This window comes from Macrobrachium rosenbergii, chromosome 25 (assembly GCF_040412425.1).
Source record: "Macrobrachium rosenbergii isolate ZJJX-2024 chromosome 25, ASM4041242v1, whole genome shotgun sequence".
NCBI lineage: Eukaryota > Metazoa > Arthropoda > Malacostraca > Decapoda > Palaemonidae > Macrobrachium > Macrobrachium rosenbergii.
Genome location: NC_089765.1, coordinates 45,134,213 through 45,149,170, shown reverse-complemented (window position 1 = coordinate 45,149,170; position 14,958 = coordinate 45,134,213). Strand labels below are relative to the sequence as shown.

The following is a 14,958-nucleotide window of genomic DNA, read 5'->3' as shown; positions in this document are numbered from 1 at the left end:
CGAAAACTGCAATTGTATTCAATCAATTACCTTCATTTTGCAACAAACGGGAAGTCTAGCACAATATTTTGATTTATAGTGAATTCATGCTCGTTACAAATTCATGCATCATTTTGTGATGATATTTTCTCTATGTTGCTTTGTTCGTTTTACAATTTGTTATATACCAAAATCATTGCAATTTAGTGTACAATACGAAAAAAAAAATAACTCATTAGCTTTAACCGTTTTGCTCACAGGGCGATTTGTATACAATTATATATGAAATTTTTTTTCTGCGCTGTCATATACTCCAATATTTATATATGATAATGATATTTTTTTCATTTCTGATGGTTGCATACTAAGCTTCAGGCAATGACAAAAAAAGGAGCCAAAAATGAACTCTTAATCTTAAAAACTAAGTGTGCTGTGATATTTTGATGAAAAAATATTTTTTTCCGCTTTGGCACTAACTCCCGAACGCCGCCGGCATACGACAGACACTTTTGTAAATAGACGCTCGGCATTTAAGGGTTAAGAGGGCTTGGGACTTTTTTACAGGTGTTCCCAAGCTTGTTCCTTCAGAAACAAAACTACGACTGCAAAATATAAATTGCCAGCACAAGGGAATGGGTAAAATTCTTAAATCATTACAAAATGAGTGCTAACTCACCTCCCTTCCATGATCATTCGTTTACGTTTATTGATGTTGCGACGCTCATCAAAATCAGTTTGGTCCAATTTTATTTCTTGGGCACGCTTTGTAACATTAACTTGCTTGAGAATTTTTTTCACCAGACTATCATCAACCTAGAAAATAGGGAATGAGTAAAAATCCATTTTGAGAATATAATTATAACATTTTCTTTGATAAATCAAACCTCTCTTATTCAGATAACTTTTATCAGACAATTACAAAGATGGCTGTAGGCATATCCTCAATGATGACCCTATTATGTAAAGAATATACTTAATTTTTTATGTGCAAGACTGAACTGACTCAGTTTACGTTTCTTCATACTTTTAAACAAAGGTTTACATGCATTTTATGGATTCTCACATTTGTTTCCTAAAAAACTTTAAAAAATATAAGCTCAGATGATTGAAACTAATTCTCATGTTTCATCAAAGACCCATTACTTCGCAATGGTTGTATGTACATCCGTAAAAATTTTCAGAAACTCCCAACAAAAGGAGAATTCATCGGTCCAGCTGGCAGCCAGTGCAGAATCTGGGCCCCTCTGTTCCTCTCTTGTCAAATAGTCTCTTTAGTTGTCCATGTTGTAGACACAAAGCGTTTTTTGCCTACACTCCACATCATATTAATCAATTTACAATCATGCAAAGTTTAAGTAAATTCTTTCTCATATTTCAAATAAGTTTGTAATGTCTAAATTTCTTCACTGATTAAAGTTGCTCCCTGTTCCTTAGTAGAGGATGTGACAAACTTTCCTGGCTACTGTTTGAGTAGGTGACTAACTTTCCTGGCTACAGTAAGTGTTAAAAAAAGGATTTTGACAAAGGAAAAATCTATTTCTGGGGAGGGGCCCGTGTCACCCGGTGAAATAATCCATTCAGCACTTATTTCTAGGTAATTCTGTTGCTAGATACCAGAGAAAAGCTAAATGTAAAGCTGAGGTTACTACCCCCAGAGCGAGCTCCAAGAAATGGAGTCGTATATGGTAAAGGGTGAGATTGTCACAATCACGGGACCCTGCCCTATAAAGATTCCCAATGTCAAAAGTCCCAATGAGAGAGGTGCCGATACAAGCCCATGCACTACTCGCGGACTGTACACAAGGCAACACTAGACGTATTCCATGTTAGCACCCACCCCACTAGCATGATGTTTACCATGGGAGGGAGAGAATGAAAAACAGGGGTGGGTCACCGGGTGACACGGGCCCCTCCCAGAAATAGATTTTCCTTTGTCAAAATCCTTTTTCTGGATCGGGGTCCCGTGTCAGCCAGTGAAATAATAACAGAGAAATAAACATCATTCTTATGCTATTAAAGACTTAAATACAGACGTTGAAAACTAGGAGAATTCTACCCTGAACATTAGTAAGGTCCTCTAAATTCATGTAATGAAAATAATGTAAGTGGTCACCGTCTAAGATCATGAGCTTAGAATTGAACCTGAATAGGCTTGTATTAAGAAAATACTTTCTGCCTATTAGCAGACACAATGACAGTAACCCCCCCCTTTTTTTTTTTTAAAGAGAGGATCTGACAAAATTGCGAGGTACTGTCTAAAAAAGCCTGTAAGGAGAAAACTGGGCACAGAAACAGACCTTGTAAAAGGGGAGTACTTGCCAAGGTGACCACCGAAAATGAGGACCTTCAACTGTAGATAGAAAGTTAGGGTGAGGAATTGCAACACTACCCCTGATGAGGGGAAACCAAAATGATTGGTTCCGCTAGACAGGGCAGACAGTACAGGAAAACTAACACCAGAAGCTAAGCTGATTAAAAATTTTGGGTCTTCCCCAACAAGGAAAGGTAAGAACAAGATGATTGTTGGTTACCGAAGCTAACTCGATACATTACTCAAAGACCAGGAAACCGAATGTGGGACGGAGTACTGGTCTCAGACGAACACAGACCTTAGGGATGAAAGTTAAGAGCCTGTGAGTCTGGTTCCAACAAAACACTTTCCTCAGGGCCAATGCGGCCGCATCATTACTGTAGCTTGAAAACTATGTGAAGAGTGCTAGTTACTTAACTGCAGAACCATACTGCAGTAGAGTAGGATCCCTTGACTGATTTTAGGAAAACAGTAATAACAGGACCAATATCAGTTTCCTCCTAAACTGTAAGATTCACAAAGACCACAAAGCCAGGGCATCAGAACTCTGAGGGGGCTGGACGAGGCTGAGTTTATACCAGTCGTGACAGCTCGATAGTTTGTGGCTGAATTGGGTTGCAAACAGACCTACTTCCAGGTCCAGGAAAAGGTCACAAGACTACCTGAATGACGCTCCGTCTAAGGACTATTCCGACACCAGGGGAGGCCCTGGATAGGGAAAAGTAGTGACCTTTTGGACCCCTACGAGAAGGGTGGCAGACAGAGGCACTTGTGTCTGTTGGTTATGGAGAAGAATGAACCATAACCTGAATGAAGCAACTCGAGTTGAACCCACTTGTTTACGCAGCGCACTATTGCTGTTTTGTTCAGAACCAGCCTAAAATGAAACCTCTTGGGAAGAAGAAGTTTCCCAAGGACAGGAAGACTGCCACAGCCCTCCAAAGCGTTGATATGGAACTGCCAGAATGTGACCGACTAAGTTCCATGTACTTCATGGGGCCAAAAAATATCCACCCCACCCGCCCAGAGAGGTGACGGTGTGGAATACTGTGGCCGGAGGGGAAAGCTGGAGAGGAACTGACTTCGATAAGCACTTGACAGTTGTGCAAGGCCGGAGGCCACTATTCAAACAGCAGGAGGAATCAGGGAGACACGTCCCTGACTCCGCCATACCCCAGGTTATAAACTCCAGCTTTGACTTCAGAAGGAGAACCGTCACTGAAGCAAACTGGAGAGAGCCCAAGACCTTTTCTTGGGCACGACGAGAGGTATGCTTGTGTTGATGAAATGATAGGTCGCCCTTGCTATCTCTTTCCGCTTCCACTGGATTCACAACTACTGAAGGCTACCCTCCGGAATCAGGTGGGATTCCTTCCTGTGTACTTAGAAGCCCAGAGACTCTAGAAAACCGATTATAATGACCGGCACCTCAGGCAACTCCCCACGCTGGGTGCCCAAATGAGCCAGGCAACTAGATATGCGGCTAGCATAACCTTCTAATACCGGAGCTGTTGAACTACGGTATTGTTCAAACTGGCAAAGACTCTGGGGCTGCATTGAGGAGGGCATGAACCTGAAGGGGCACGCCTGCTCCCAGTCTGAATCCCAAGAAGGGATAGAACCTTTCTGCAACCAAGATGTGAAAGGAAGCGTCGGAAAGGTCTATAGAGTTGGTTACTGCTCCACGGAGCAGTAGGATCCGAACCCACAAGACTGTAAGCAACCGAGACTTGCCGCATTGAATGAGGAAAATAAACGGGACACGCCCGGAAAAATTTTCCAGTGGAAGGGAATTTCCTTGGCATACTGAAAAAGCCTGACAGGCCACTCACAAATTCCTCCAGAACTCTGGCCGGAAGCTGACTGAACCTGATTGGGGAGGGGACAAACAGTCCAGCTCCACCCGGCCTTGATAACTATACTCTGGGCCCAGGGACTGAAGTTCCAGTGGCCCGAAGCGGTACAGCCTCCCACCCATATGAGAAATACTACAGGGAGGAGGCTTGATTGTCTCCCCTGAAGCGTATGCCTTCCCAATTTCTCGGAGAGGAGCAGGATGCTTCCCTGCTCCTATGATAACACCGAGGGTCAGAGCCTCTGGCAGAATGTCTAGTGAAAATTCTTTCCTTGGGTTTTCGTGTGAAGCAAAGAAAACTCCGGCGGAGGCACATGGGGGAGGCAGAGACACACGGGGGCGTTTCAAGGTGCTGATGTGTTGGCTGAACCCGCACACATTGAGGTGGAGGCTGGGAGTGAGAGGCTGACGGCTGTCCAGGGGCAGGAACCTGAAGAGCCTGCACCACAGCCTGAGCAGGGGGGCGCTTGAACTACATGAACTTCTTGCCGGACTTGGGATAGGGCCCGGCAAGATCAGATTGTTTCCGCTCGTAAGGTAGACACCCACGAGAACGGAGGCTCTGAGTAACATTAGTAGCCCATGACGGACCGTAACAACGCCCACCTGGGGAAAAGATTAATTCTCCAGGTGAAACTGTTCATAAGATTTTCGGCTCAAGGCGGAACGTGGCTGGCGAAAAAGTGTTTTCAGCTGTCCAACCGGACTGATGAAATAAAGCGGGACCTGCAGAAAACCTGACAAGAGAGATTTTATCAGGACCCGAAACAACGAACAGCCATTATACACCACAGACATTGTTTCTGTTAAAGTCAAAGAATTTCAGGGCCTGGCAAGCCTGACTTACACCCTGTTTCAGCTTCCGGGAGTTGACTCCGGAAGCTTAGGGAGCTGTACGCTGAATAAATTAGAAGCGTAGTCCGGGGTTAGAAGATTCATTGTGAACGTATCTGTGATATCTGTCTCCCGGAAATGCGTCAGCGGTTTATTTTCGAAACAAGCCTGTTGATAAGAGGGGCTACATTCGGAGCACAAGGGGTAGGAAGCAGGGCTCTCAAAGAGAGCACGGTAAGACCCCATAGCTGGCGTGAACTTGGAATTCTCCGCCTGCCACTCCGTTAGAGTTCTCAACGGAGACGATGTGCCCAGCCCCTAGGGAAGATGAGGGCTCTCTTAGGGATCCTGCCAGACAGATGCCATGCTCCTTCTGACAGTCTGGTAAAACCCGGATAAGGGGATACCAGGCCGGAAGGGAAGAAATGCAATTCCACCAACCTCCGTGTGCCCACACCCCCGATAGGAGGGTGCCTTCATGCTGGGAAGCATAAAGGGGTGGAGGTGTCCGGAACAATAGAATTCCGGAACAGAGCAGGATTTTCAGGTGATCCATTGACAATGAGTCTTGAGATTAATCTCTTTGGGATTTAAGCTCCTGGGAAAGGGAAGGCACAGACCATGAGGTAGATAGATAGTTTGATAGGTTGACCATGACCCTCAAATCGAGCTCCTTATAAGGAGACCCGTAAAAGAGTCTTCAACAAAGGAAGGAGGGTAACCGCCTTGCTTTGCTTGGGCCGTGTCCTTTCAGAAGACGAGGCCAAACTCAGAGACGGCACCGGATTAGAGATCCGAGACGTCCTCGAGGGGCCCCGGAGCGGGTCTTCTTGGTTTAAAAAGGGTCTTTTGACTGATTTCACCTTAGGGACGGTAGACCAGGAACCGTCGAAAAGGGATGAGGAGCTAACGAATCCCCTAAAGGAAAAGTTTGCCTCACCTAATTCCGAGCTAAGCGGAAAAGGTTTGCCTCACTTATTCTCGCACCTACTTATCGCTCCAGGACGATGTTCACAGGTTCGAGAACGAGACAGAAGGCCGCAACGTCTTCAGAAAACTCTCCGTAAACAGCTAACTCATTTTAAGAGGACCGGGTCAACTCTTGGACTCCGGTAAACAAAGGGGCAGCAACTTCTTCAGCAACTGACATTGAGAACTGGGCACCATGGAAAGGAACATTACAAATGCCAACTGAAAGGACATAGGAATTTCCCGACTCTATGATTCGCCCGAAGCTGCTGACCCCGGACTAGAGGGTGTGAAGCAAAGAGTTACGAGACTTGCGGCCGGCCTCCAGGAGGGGGAAAATTAGGACCCCAAACACCGGAGGAGCAACTATTAATAAGTCATATGAGACGGAGTTTGGCGAAGGAAAAACCGATAGGTGTATATGAAACCTACCGATTTATCGAGAATCTCGCCCGGAGACGGAGTTTGGCGGAGGGAAATCGATAGGCGTATATGAAACCTACCGATCCACCGAGAATCTCGCCTGGAGAGAGCCCAAACACCGAAAGAGCGACTATTAATAAGCCACACGAGGCGGAGCTTGACGGAGGTAAAACCGACAGGTGTATATGAAACCTACGGATTCATCAGGTAGCCTGCTCGGAGAGAGCATAGCGTACAACGTAACCTGCCGGGTACCAAACGACTAATAATAAGCCATATGAGGCGGCGTTTGGCGGAGATAAAACCGACTGGTGTAAATAAAACCTACGGATTCATCAAGTAGCCTGCTCGGAGAGAGCATAGCGTACTTTACAACCTTCCGAGCCAAGAATAAGCCACATGAGGCGGAGTTTGGCGGAGACGAAACCGACAGGTGTATATAAAACCTACGGGTTCATCAAGAAGTCTGCTCGGGGAGAGCATAGCGTACTTCACAACCTTCCGTGCCAAACTATAAATTCTCCAAAACAGACTGCGCACCGGAATGGGAACTATAGACTCCGTGACCGCTGGCTTGTTGCAGGATAGCGGAGCATTCCTGCACTCGACAAAACCAGCTGAAAACGTATGAGAAGTGGGCATGCTGGAACGGATGCCGGAGCAGAGTACCGTAGCAGCGACTTAGCCTAGTCAGACCAGGAAAACCCCCGGAGAAAACCGGAGAGAAAACCGGGCTAACAAGACAAAACTCATAGACATAAAAAAAGAGTCAATGGAACATTCCGGAGCGACCATGTTTTAACAATATGTAACGGATACAAACATAGTGGGAAGGTTATGAACTGTTCGGAAGTGGGCGCACTCAGAGCCAAGAGAGGAAAACCCCCAGAGGAGGATATCCTGAACGAAGTGATAGCGGTGGGTGGAATAAACGCCGACAGCTAAACACTAAAATCGCCGGAGCAGTAAGCAAGGAGAGCGCCCAACAAAATAACAAAACACCGAACAGGTAGTAGCAAAATGGAGGGGGAACGCCAAAAGTAAATAAAACAGAAGACAGTTAGGTGGAAAACGCTAACTGGCCTCGTATGAGATCCCAACAGTGAGGTGCGAACATGTAGGAAGCACCACGAAGGGAAACAGACGACGTAAAAGGAAGGGGGAAGGATAGGCCAGGAGGTTGGTAACCCAAAGTAGCGACCAGGGGTGGGACAGCACTCCCCGGGCGCCCAGAGATCCTCATAGATCCCCTCGCTATGTGAGCTGTGTTGCACGACAAGAGCGAGAGAAAAGGAGAGGAAGGGCAAAAACCTCTACGGCCAGGAGAGCAAAGAAAGGTAAAAGGAGTGTGAACAGGAGTGGGGAGAGCACTCCCGGTCACCTCCAAGTCCAGGTGGAGTGCCAACCGATAAGGTCAGACACACCGAGGGACAACCAATCAATGCAGAGGGAGGGGATGTAGGCTACAGCACAAAATAAGGATAAATTGCTCTCAAGCCTTGGAAAGTTAACAAACCTTGAAAACGAACCAAGGGGAGAGAGAGAGAGAGCAAAGGCTAAAAGGGGGAGAAGGGGATTCTCTATACCACAAAATAATATATATATAGTCGGTAAAAGAAGTGTGAACAGGAGTGGGGAGAGCACTCCCGGTCACCATTGGTAGGCAACCCAAAGAAGGATTGAACTAGGATAGGCTACTCAGGTAAACCCTCGCTATTCTAGCTTAACTTATTAGGAACATTAGCCTAAGTGAAAAGCCGAAACAGGGAGAGGGTGGACGTAGGCAATATATCCAAGCCAAAACCAAACAAAGGGAAGCACCAGACATAAAACACATATGTACAGAACGAGATCACAGACATGAAACTCATACGTACAGATCGAGATCGCCCCTCCTTAACGATTTTTCCCCGAAGGAAAAAAAGTGCTATAGCCAACCCTAGGCTAACCTAACTGAGGCGATGCAAAGGAAGGAAGCCTAGGAGAGGGGTAAAGGCTAACTAATAACTCAAATAATGCATAATAAAACAAAAAATTTTCTATAAGGTACATGTAGGAGGATAGGCAGGCCCAACACGACATGAACGTGAAGGGAAATGGCCGACCTCCACTTAAATGAAAGTACCCAAAATAATTAACAAAATTCAAAAGCATCCGAGCACAAGGTCAAAACTTAAATGTACCAATGAAAATCATGTTCCCATAAGCTTAGAGAAGTGAGAGGCTAAAATAAGGCAAAATAAAGCCAAAATAATAAGTGAATAGGCCCGAGGGGGAACCACGTAGCCTAAACAGCAAGACAGCACTTGACCAGGAAGGGAACACAAAATTCACAAAATAAACAATGAAAATAAGATCCCCAAAGGCTAAGAGAAGTGAGGGACAAAATTAAGGCATAATGAAGCCATGATAATAAGCGAATGGGCCCGAGGGGGTAGCTCGTAGCCTAAACGCTAAACATCACTTCTCGTAATGAAGCAATGATAAAAAGCGAATGGGCCCGAGGGGGTAGCTCGTAGCCTAAACGCTAAACAGCACTTCTCGTAATGAAGCCATGATAAAGAGCGAATGGGCCCGAGGGGGTAGCTCGTAGCCTAAACGCTAAACATCACTCTTGTAATGAAGCCATGATAAAAAGCGAATGGGCCCGAGGGGGTAGCTCGTAGCCTAAACGCTAAACAGCACTTCTCGTAGTAAAGGGGTACAGAACAAACATAAAATTAATCACACCCACTAAAGTTAGGAATCATTAATTGGGGAAATATCCCAAACAAAAAGGTATACTAATAAATAACACAAAACAAACATGCCGACCCAAGACCAAGAGATGTCAAGAGACGACGTGAGAGGAGATCGAGACGGGCGTTATAAATCCCTTTAATTATTAAACTAAAGGAAAATAAGGAGCCTCAATCGCCTAAAAAACAATAAAACACTGGTACTCAAGTTGTTGAAGAAGAACCTTGCGAGGATGCCATAAAAATGCCAAAATAGAGCACAAAATAAGGATCACAATGAAATTACGTTTGGTCTTGTTCATTATTTGACTGTACTCTCTTGGTTTTCTGAATTTGGTGTGGTATTTGTATTTTCTTATGTTCATTATCTATGGGCTAAATTCCCTGTCATGCTTGCAAAAAATGAAGTTTTCATAATAAAACTAATATTGTAATACTTACCTGAACACCTGAATTAGCCCTGGTCACTGACCAGCCCGAACTGCATCCCCATAATTTTTTTACCCACTAAGTGGGTAATTAACTGTCAGCATTACCAACACTTACAGGAAAATCTTGTCAAATGAGTTACTCGAAGTACCGTTGGTAACACTGCTGCAAGTCCCAGCCGAGTGAGGCCGAGATCCCCAATTGAGTTATTCACTATTCAAATTGAAGTTGGGGGGCGGAGGGTGGGAATCATTCAGGTGTTCAGGTAAGTATTACAGTATTAGTTTTATTATGAAAACTTCATATTGCAATACACTCCCTGAACACCTGAATTAGCCCGATTAACAAAATTTTAAAGGAGGTGGGATCAATCTAATTCAGCCCGACCTGCCAACAGGGAAAGCAGGTAACTCATTATTTGCCTCCTCTGTATAAATGAATGTATCCTCACCTGGTTATCCCACTTGGCAGGTGAGGATGCCTGTAGAGAGAGTACCCCCGACGTCAGTCTCATGTCTAGGTACTGTCTGATTCAAGCTACCTCCCATGTGGTATTCAAACCCTCCCATGAATGGAGGGGAGAAAAACAAACCTTTCATGTGGCTAATCAGAGCCTCCCATGTATAGCGGAGAACGATGAACCTCCCATGTGGCTATTCATAGCCTCTCATGTATGGAGGAGTACGATGAACCTCCCATGTGGCTATTGTAGCCTCTCATGTATGGAGGAGAAGCTGAGTGTGCAGTATCTTCGAGTTCTTCACCATCCGTTGCCGCCAATGTCTGTGCAGAAGAGGTTGAAGAAACCAAACCTGTCCACTGGATCTGCCTAACTTCACAGCACTAACAGGCAAACTTAATACTCTCACTATGAATCCCGACCAACAGAGAACCCTAAGTTCCTTAGACTACACTCATTACCTAAAGTCACACACCCCCCCCCCGTGACATTACAGGTAGTGCTCGAGTTACGATAATTCGACTTACGATAATTCGCTTTTACGATGGGGTTAGCAATTAATATCGATACAACAATATTTTGAAAATATGTATTTTTAAATTTCACGGGCGACTGGCGCAAGCAATAGCGTACAATCAGGCAGCGTACAGTGTATGATACATTGGCCCAAGAGGCTAGAATAAGTACATTAATTCAATGAGCCGACCTCACTTGCTCTCATTGTGTCGGAAGTTAAAATAGGTCAGTGTTCGTTTGCAATTTTTGTGTTTGTAAATACAGGTAGTGCACGAGTTACAGTAATTCGTCTTACGATAATTCGAGTTTAAGATGGAGTTAGCAATTAATACCAGTATGACAATATTTAGAATATATTTTTAAATTTAGAGCGGGCACAGGCAACAGCGTACAATCAGGCAGCATGACAGACCAACTTCTTTTCCTCCATCTCTTTATTCCATCTTCTAGTTAAAAAAGTAAGAGAATGATAAAAGTATTGTTAGTAACCTTATACTCTTGCGAAAGTGCGTACAGCCACAAACAACCTAACGAGAAACTGTTGTTTTGCTAATAACCGAATTGGATAACAACTGTTTTGCTTGTATTTCAATCATCCTACGGTTAAACAATTACCGTAATTATGTTAAAAATGACGTTAAGTACTGATATATTTTTACACTATACCCTATCCGCTTTGGAGAAAAGATCGGTAAGGAAATATACTGCTACAGTAAATCTAAGCTGCAAGTTGTAGCTGAAGCTGAAAAAACAATGTTCAAGCTGCTAATGACTATAAATTATCGTGCACTGGCAACATGGATGAAACTCGACCGCAAATAAAATTGGAAAGTATTTCAATCAAAACTACTGGGCATGAAAGAACACATATTACTGCTGTTTTCACGCCGATAAAAGATAAATATGAAAAGCTCGTAGTACGATGATGAAATCACGAGAAAATAGCGAACGGAATCTTGATTTTTTTTTTACACAAAATAAACATGTCCCCAAACAGCCAGCCGCCAACGTCATCTATTACCGAAAAAATAGCTAAGTTAATTTCACAATGAGACATATCTAAGTTACATTTCGACTTAAAAACACTTCATATAACGAAAAATATATATGTACCATATAAATAAAGTATCTAGAGACTCATTTACGCTAACTAGAAGCAAGAAATGCGCTCTGAACCAAGTTAAATGCGGCGAAATAAACGTGATCGATTCCCAAACCAAAAATTTGATCGCAATTTATAATGCAAAAGCAATATGAGAATATATACAATAGGATACAGTGTAGTAAAGAATAACTTTTTAAAAGATCCATGGAGAAGATGCACATTCATTATGTTGATGTTTGTATAATACGGTGTTATGTGAAAACAGAATACAGTATAATGTAAGCTAGGCTACCGTATATAACATACCAAAGTGCAGGCTAGGCTTTGTTTGTTATTCAATTTCTCTTTATACTGACTTATGTCAATCTGCATTGAACCTGTAGAATTAGCTGACACTAATAATTACTATACCATATATGTATAAAGTATACTGTGTAGTGTAGGCTAGGCTACCATATATGTATAGATGGTACTGATTACCCTAGTGTAGGCTAGGCCATATTCGAGTTACGGTTTTTTCAACAAATGATGGGTTTTTTGGAACCTAACCCCATTGTAAGTAGGGGAATACCTGTACTACGTAATTATAAAGTTGAGCTGGCCGCCACAAAGGGACCCAGTGAGTAACCCTTCTCCAAAGAAAACTGAATGTCTCTGAGGTAGAAAGTCGTGAAAACCGATACCGACTTCCAAGTGGCCACCTCTAAGATCGCTGACACTGAAAAATTCCTAAGGAAGGCCGAAGGTGTTGCCACTCCCCTAATACTATGTGCCCTTGGACACGAAAAGCAACTCGAAGGCTCCAAAAGCGATGAAGAACCCTCCGATGCCTGCTGAATAATCTCTCGTAGGAAGAAGCTAATCACATTCTTAGAAACAGAACGTGATGGATAATTAGGGGAAACGAATAATGTTCTCGGGCGAGGCAACAATTTTTCGGTATGAGACAAATAAGCCTTCAGAACCCTAACCGGACATAGCAGGATTTCGGAAGTGTCACCTCCTACGAAATCTTCCAAGGACGCGACCTTGACCACTCTGGGAAGAGGATTCATTTCTGATTCGGCTTTCGCAATGAATTCCGGCTGGTAAGAAAGAAAAATATCTTTCCCCAAAAAGGATAGCGTCATCGACACTGCCCGAATTTCTCCGATTCTTTTGGCTGTAGCCAGCGCAACTAAAAATAATACCTTCTTAGTTAATTGCCTTAGGGACAGTGACTCTAAGGGTTCGAATGCTGCAGATCTTAAGAAACCTAACACAGCTGCTAAATCCCAAGAGGGGGTCCGAAGCGAAAGAATTGGACATTCTATTTTAAAAGACCTACGAAGATTATGTAAAATTCTGCTGGTTGAAAGCTCGGGAGATGAAATCGGAACGTGCTACTGAGCATCGACCTATAACCAGCAATTGTAGAATAGGATAATCTCTTTTCCTTTGTCAGGAACAGGAGGAAGTCTGCTACCTGTGCCACTGACGGACACGAAATACTATGCCCTGTTTCCAGCACCAACTACAGTACAGTTTTCTAGTTGAGGTACAGTTTTCTAGTGGAACTTCTCAGACAGAAAGACAGTTGTCGAGCCACTGCCTTAGAGAGTCCTGAATGATGGGCTGCTCGCTGGAGTCTCCATGCAGCTAGCTTCAGCACGCGGAGGTTCCGATGGAAGTAATGGAAACGTGGCTGTCTGAGAAGATCTTTCCCCTCTGGGAGGAATACCGGGACTTCCATCAGTAACTCTAAAAGGTCCGGAAACCAAGGTCTTTGTGGCCAGAAGGGGCATACCAAAGTCATCTGCGTGTTGTCGCAGTTTCTGAGCTTTGCCAGCACTTCCTGGATCATCCCGAATGGAGGGAATGCATAAATTTGCATGTTGTCCCAGGAGTGTAGCATTGCATCTGTCCCACAGGACATGGAGTCCACTACTGGGGAGAAGTAGACTTGGAGACGAAAATTCAACCTGGTGGCGAAGAGGTCTATTGTTGCTGGCCATCTCTTCAACAGAAGTTGCACCTCCTCCTGAACTAGAGTTCATTCTCCCAAGAACTTCCTGCGAACGACTCAGAGCGTCCGCCTATACATTGAGTTTCCCTGACACAAATTGGGGAATGAGAGAAACTCTGTGGTCCTCGCACCAACAGAGAACTCTCTGTGCTATGCCGTTTAATGCCTGCGATCTCGTTCCCCCCTCCTTCTTGAGATATGACATCGCAGTAACTTTGTTGCAAAACAGCGCTACTGTCTTGTTGCTTACCTGCTCTGAGAAGCAACTTAGAGCCTCCTCTACTGCTCTTAACTCTCTGCAGTTTATGGACTCCTCCTGATCCAGATCCCTCCAAAGGCCCTGAGCCTGAGATTCCTCCAGGGTTGCATCCCAACCCCGATCTGAGGCATCTGTGTACAGATGAACGTCTGGAAGAGGGGAATCCAATCTTACGCCGGTGGTCAGACGATGTTCTTCTGACAACCACTGAAGATCCTTCAGGCAAGAATTGTCCCAGACTATGAACACGTTCTCTTCCCGTCCAGTTGGCTTAGAATCGCCAGAATCCGCCCCTCTGTCGGGAGAGCCCTCAAAGGACGCGTCTGAATCATCATCCCCAAATATGTCTTTACTTGTGCTGGCATTAGTGAGCTCTTCTCTAAACTGATCCAAATTCCTAACTCTTGACAGAGGTTCAGTCAGAAATCCCTTGCCTGCAGCACCTTGTCTACCGACAAAGCCTGAGCCAACCAATCGTCAAGATATCTCTTTATCCGGAAACCCCGACGATGCATTATGCCTGAAACAGGAGACATTACCCTCGTGAATACCTGAGGTGCTGTGGTCAAACCGAAGCAGAGGACTTTGAACTGGAATGTTCTAGTTGGACCTGAGAAATGAAGGAACTTCTGAGATTCCTGATGAATTGGAACCTAGAGATATGCATCCTTGAGGTCCACTGAAATCATCCAATCATCTCTCCGAACTGACTGCAGCACCGACTGCAAAGTTTCCATATGAAACTTCGTCAAGACGACCAACCGGTTGAGACCCGAGAGATCTATAATGGGTCTCCAGGATCCTCCTGCTTTTGGGGCCACAAAGATGCAGCTGTAAAACCCAGGAGAAGGGGGAGCAGGCTCTAATGCTCCCTTCTCTAAAAGGGCTTGGATTTCTGCCGCCAAAGCTATCCCCCTGATGGAGGATGGAGAATAACTGGGAAGATGAACCGGTGAGCCGGATAGAGGAGGAAGTGAGTGAAAAAGGACTCTGTACCCTTTCCTTAACACCTTCACTACCCAACTCTCTGCGCCCCACTCCTTCCAGATGTTCCAGAAAGGAGCAAGGCAACCTC

At 44.6% G+C, this 14,958-nt stretch overlaps 1 protein-coding gene across 3 annotated transcripts in view; it reads right to left on the bottom strand.

The window, feature by feature from the left end:
• The window catches only part of Dbp45A (putative ATP-dependent RNA helicase Dbp45A), a 186,875-nt gene that overhangs the window by 50,369 nt on the left and 121,548 nt on the right, over positions 1 to 14,958 (bottom strand). For all 3 annotated transcript variants that reach the window (XM_067127554.1, XM_067127556.1, XM_067127555.1), the window contains one exon: positions 656 to 792. In XM_067127554.1, the coding sequence (XP_066983655.1) occupies positions 656 to 792 (137 nt within the window). The remainder of the gene's footprint in view (positions 1 to 655; positions 793 to 14,958) is intronic.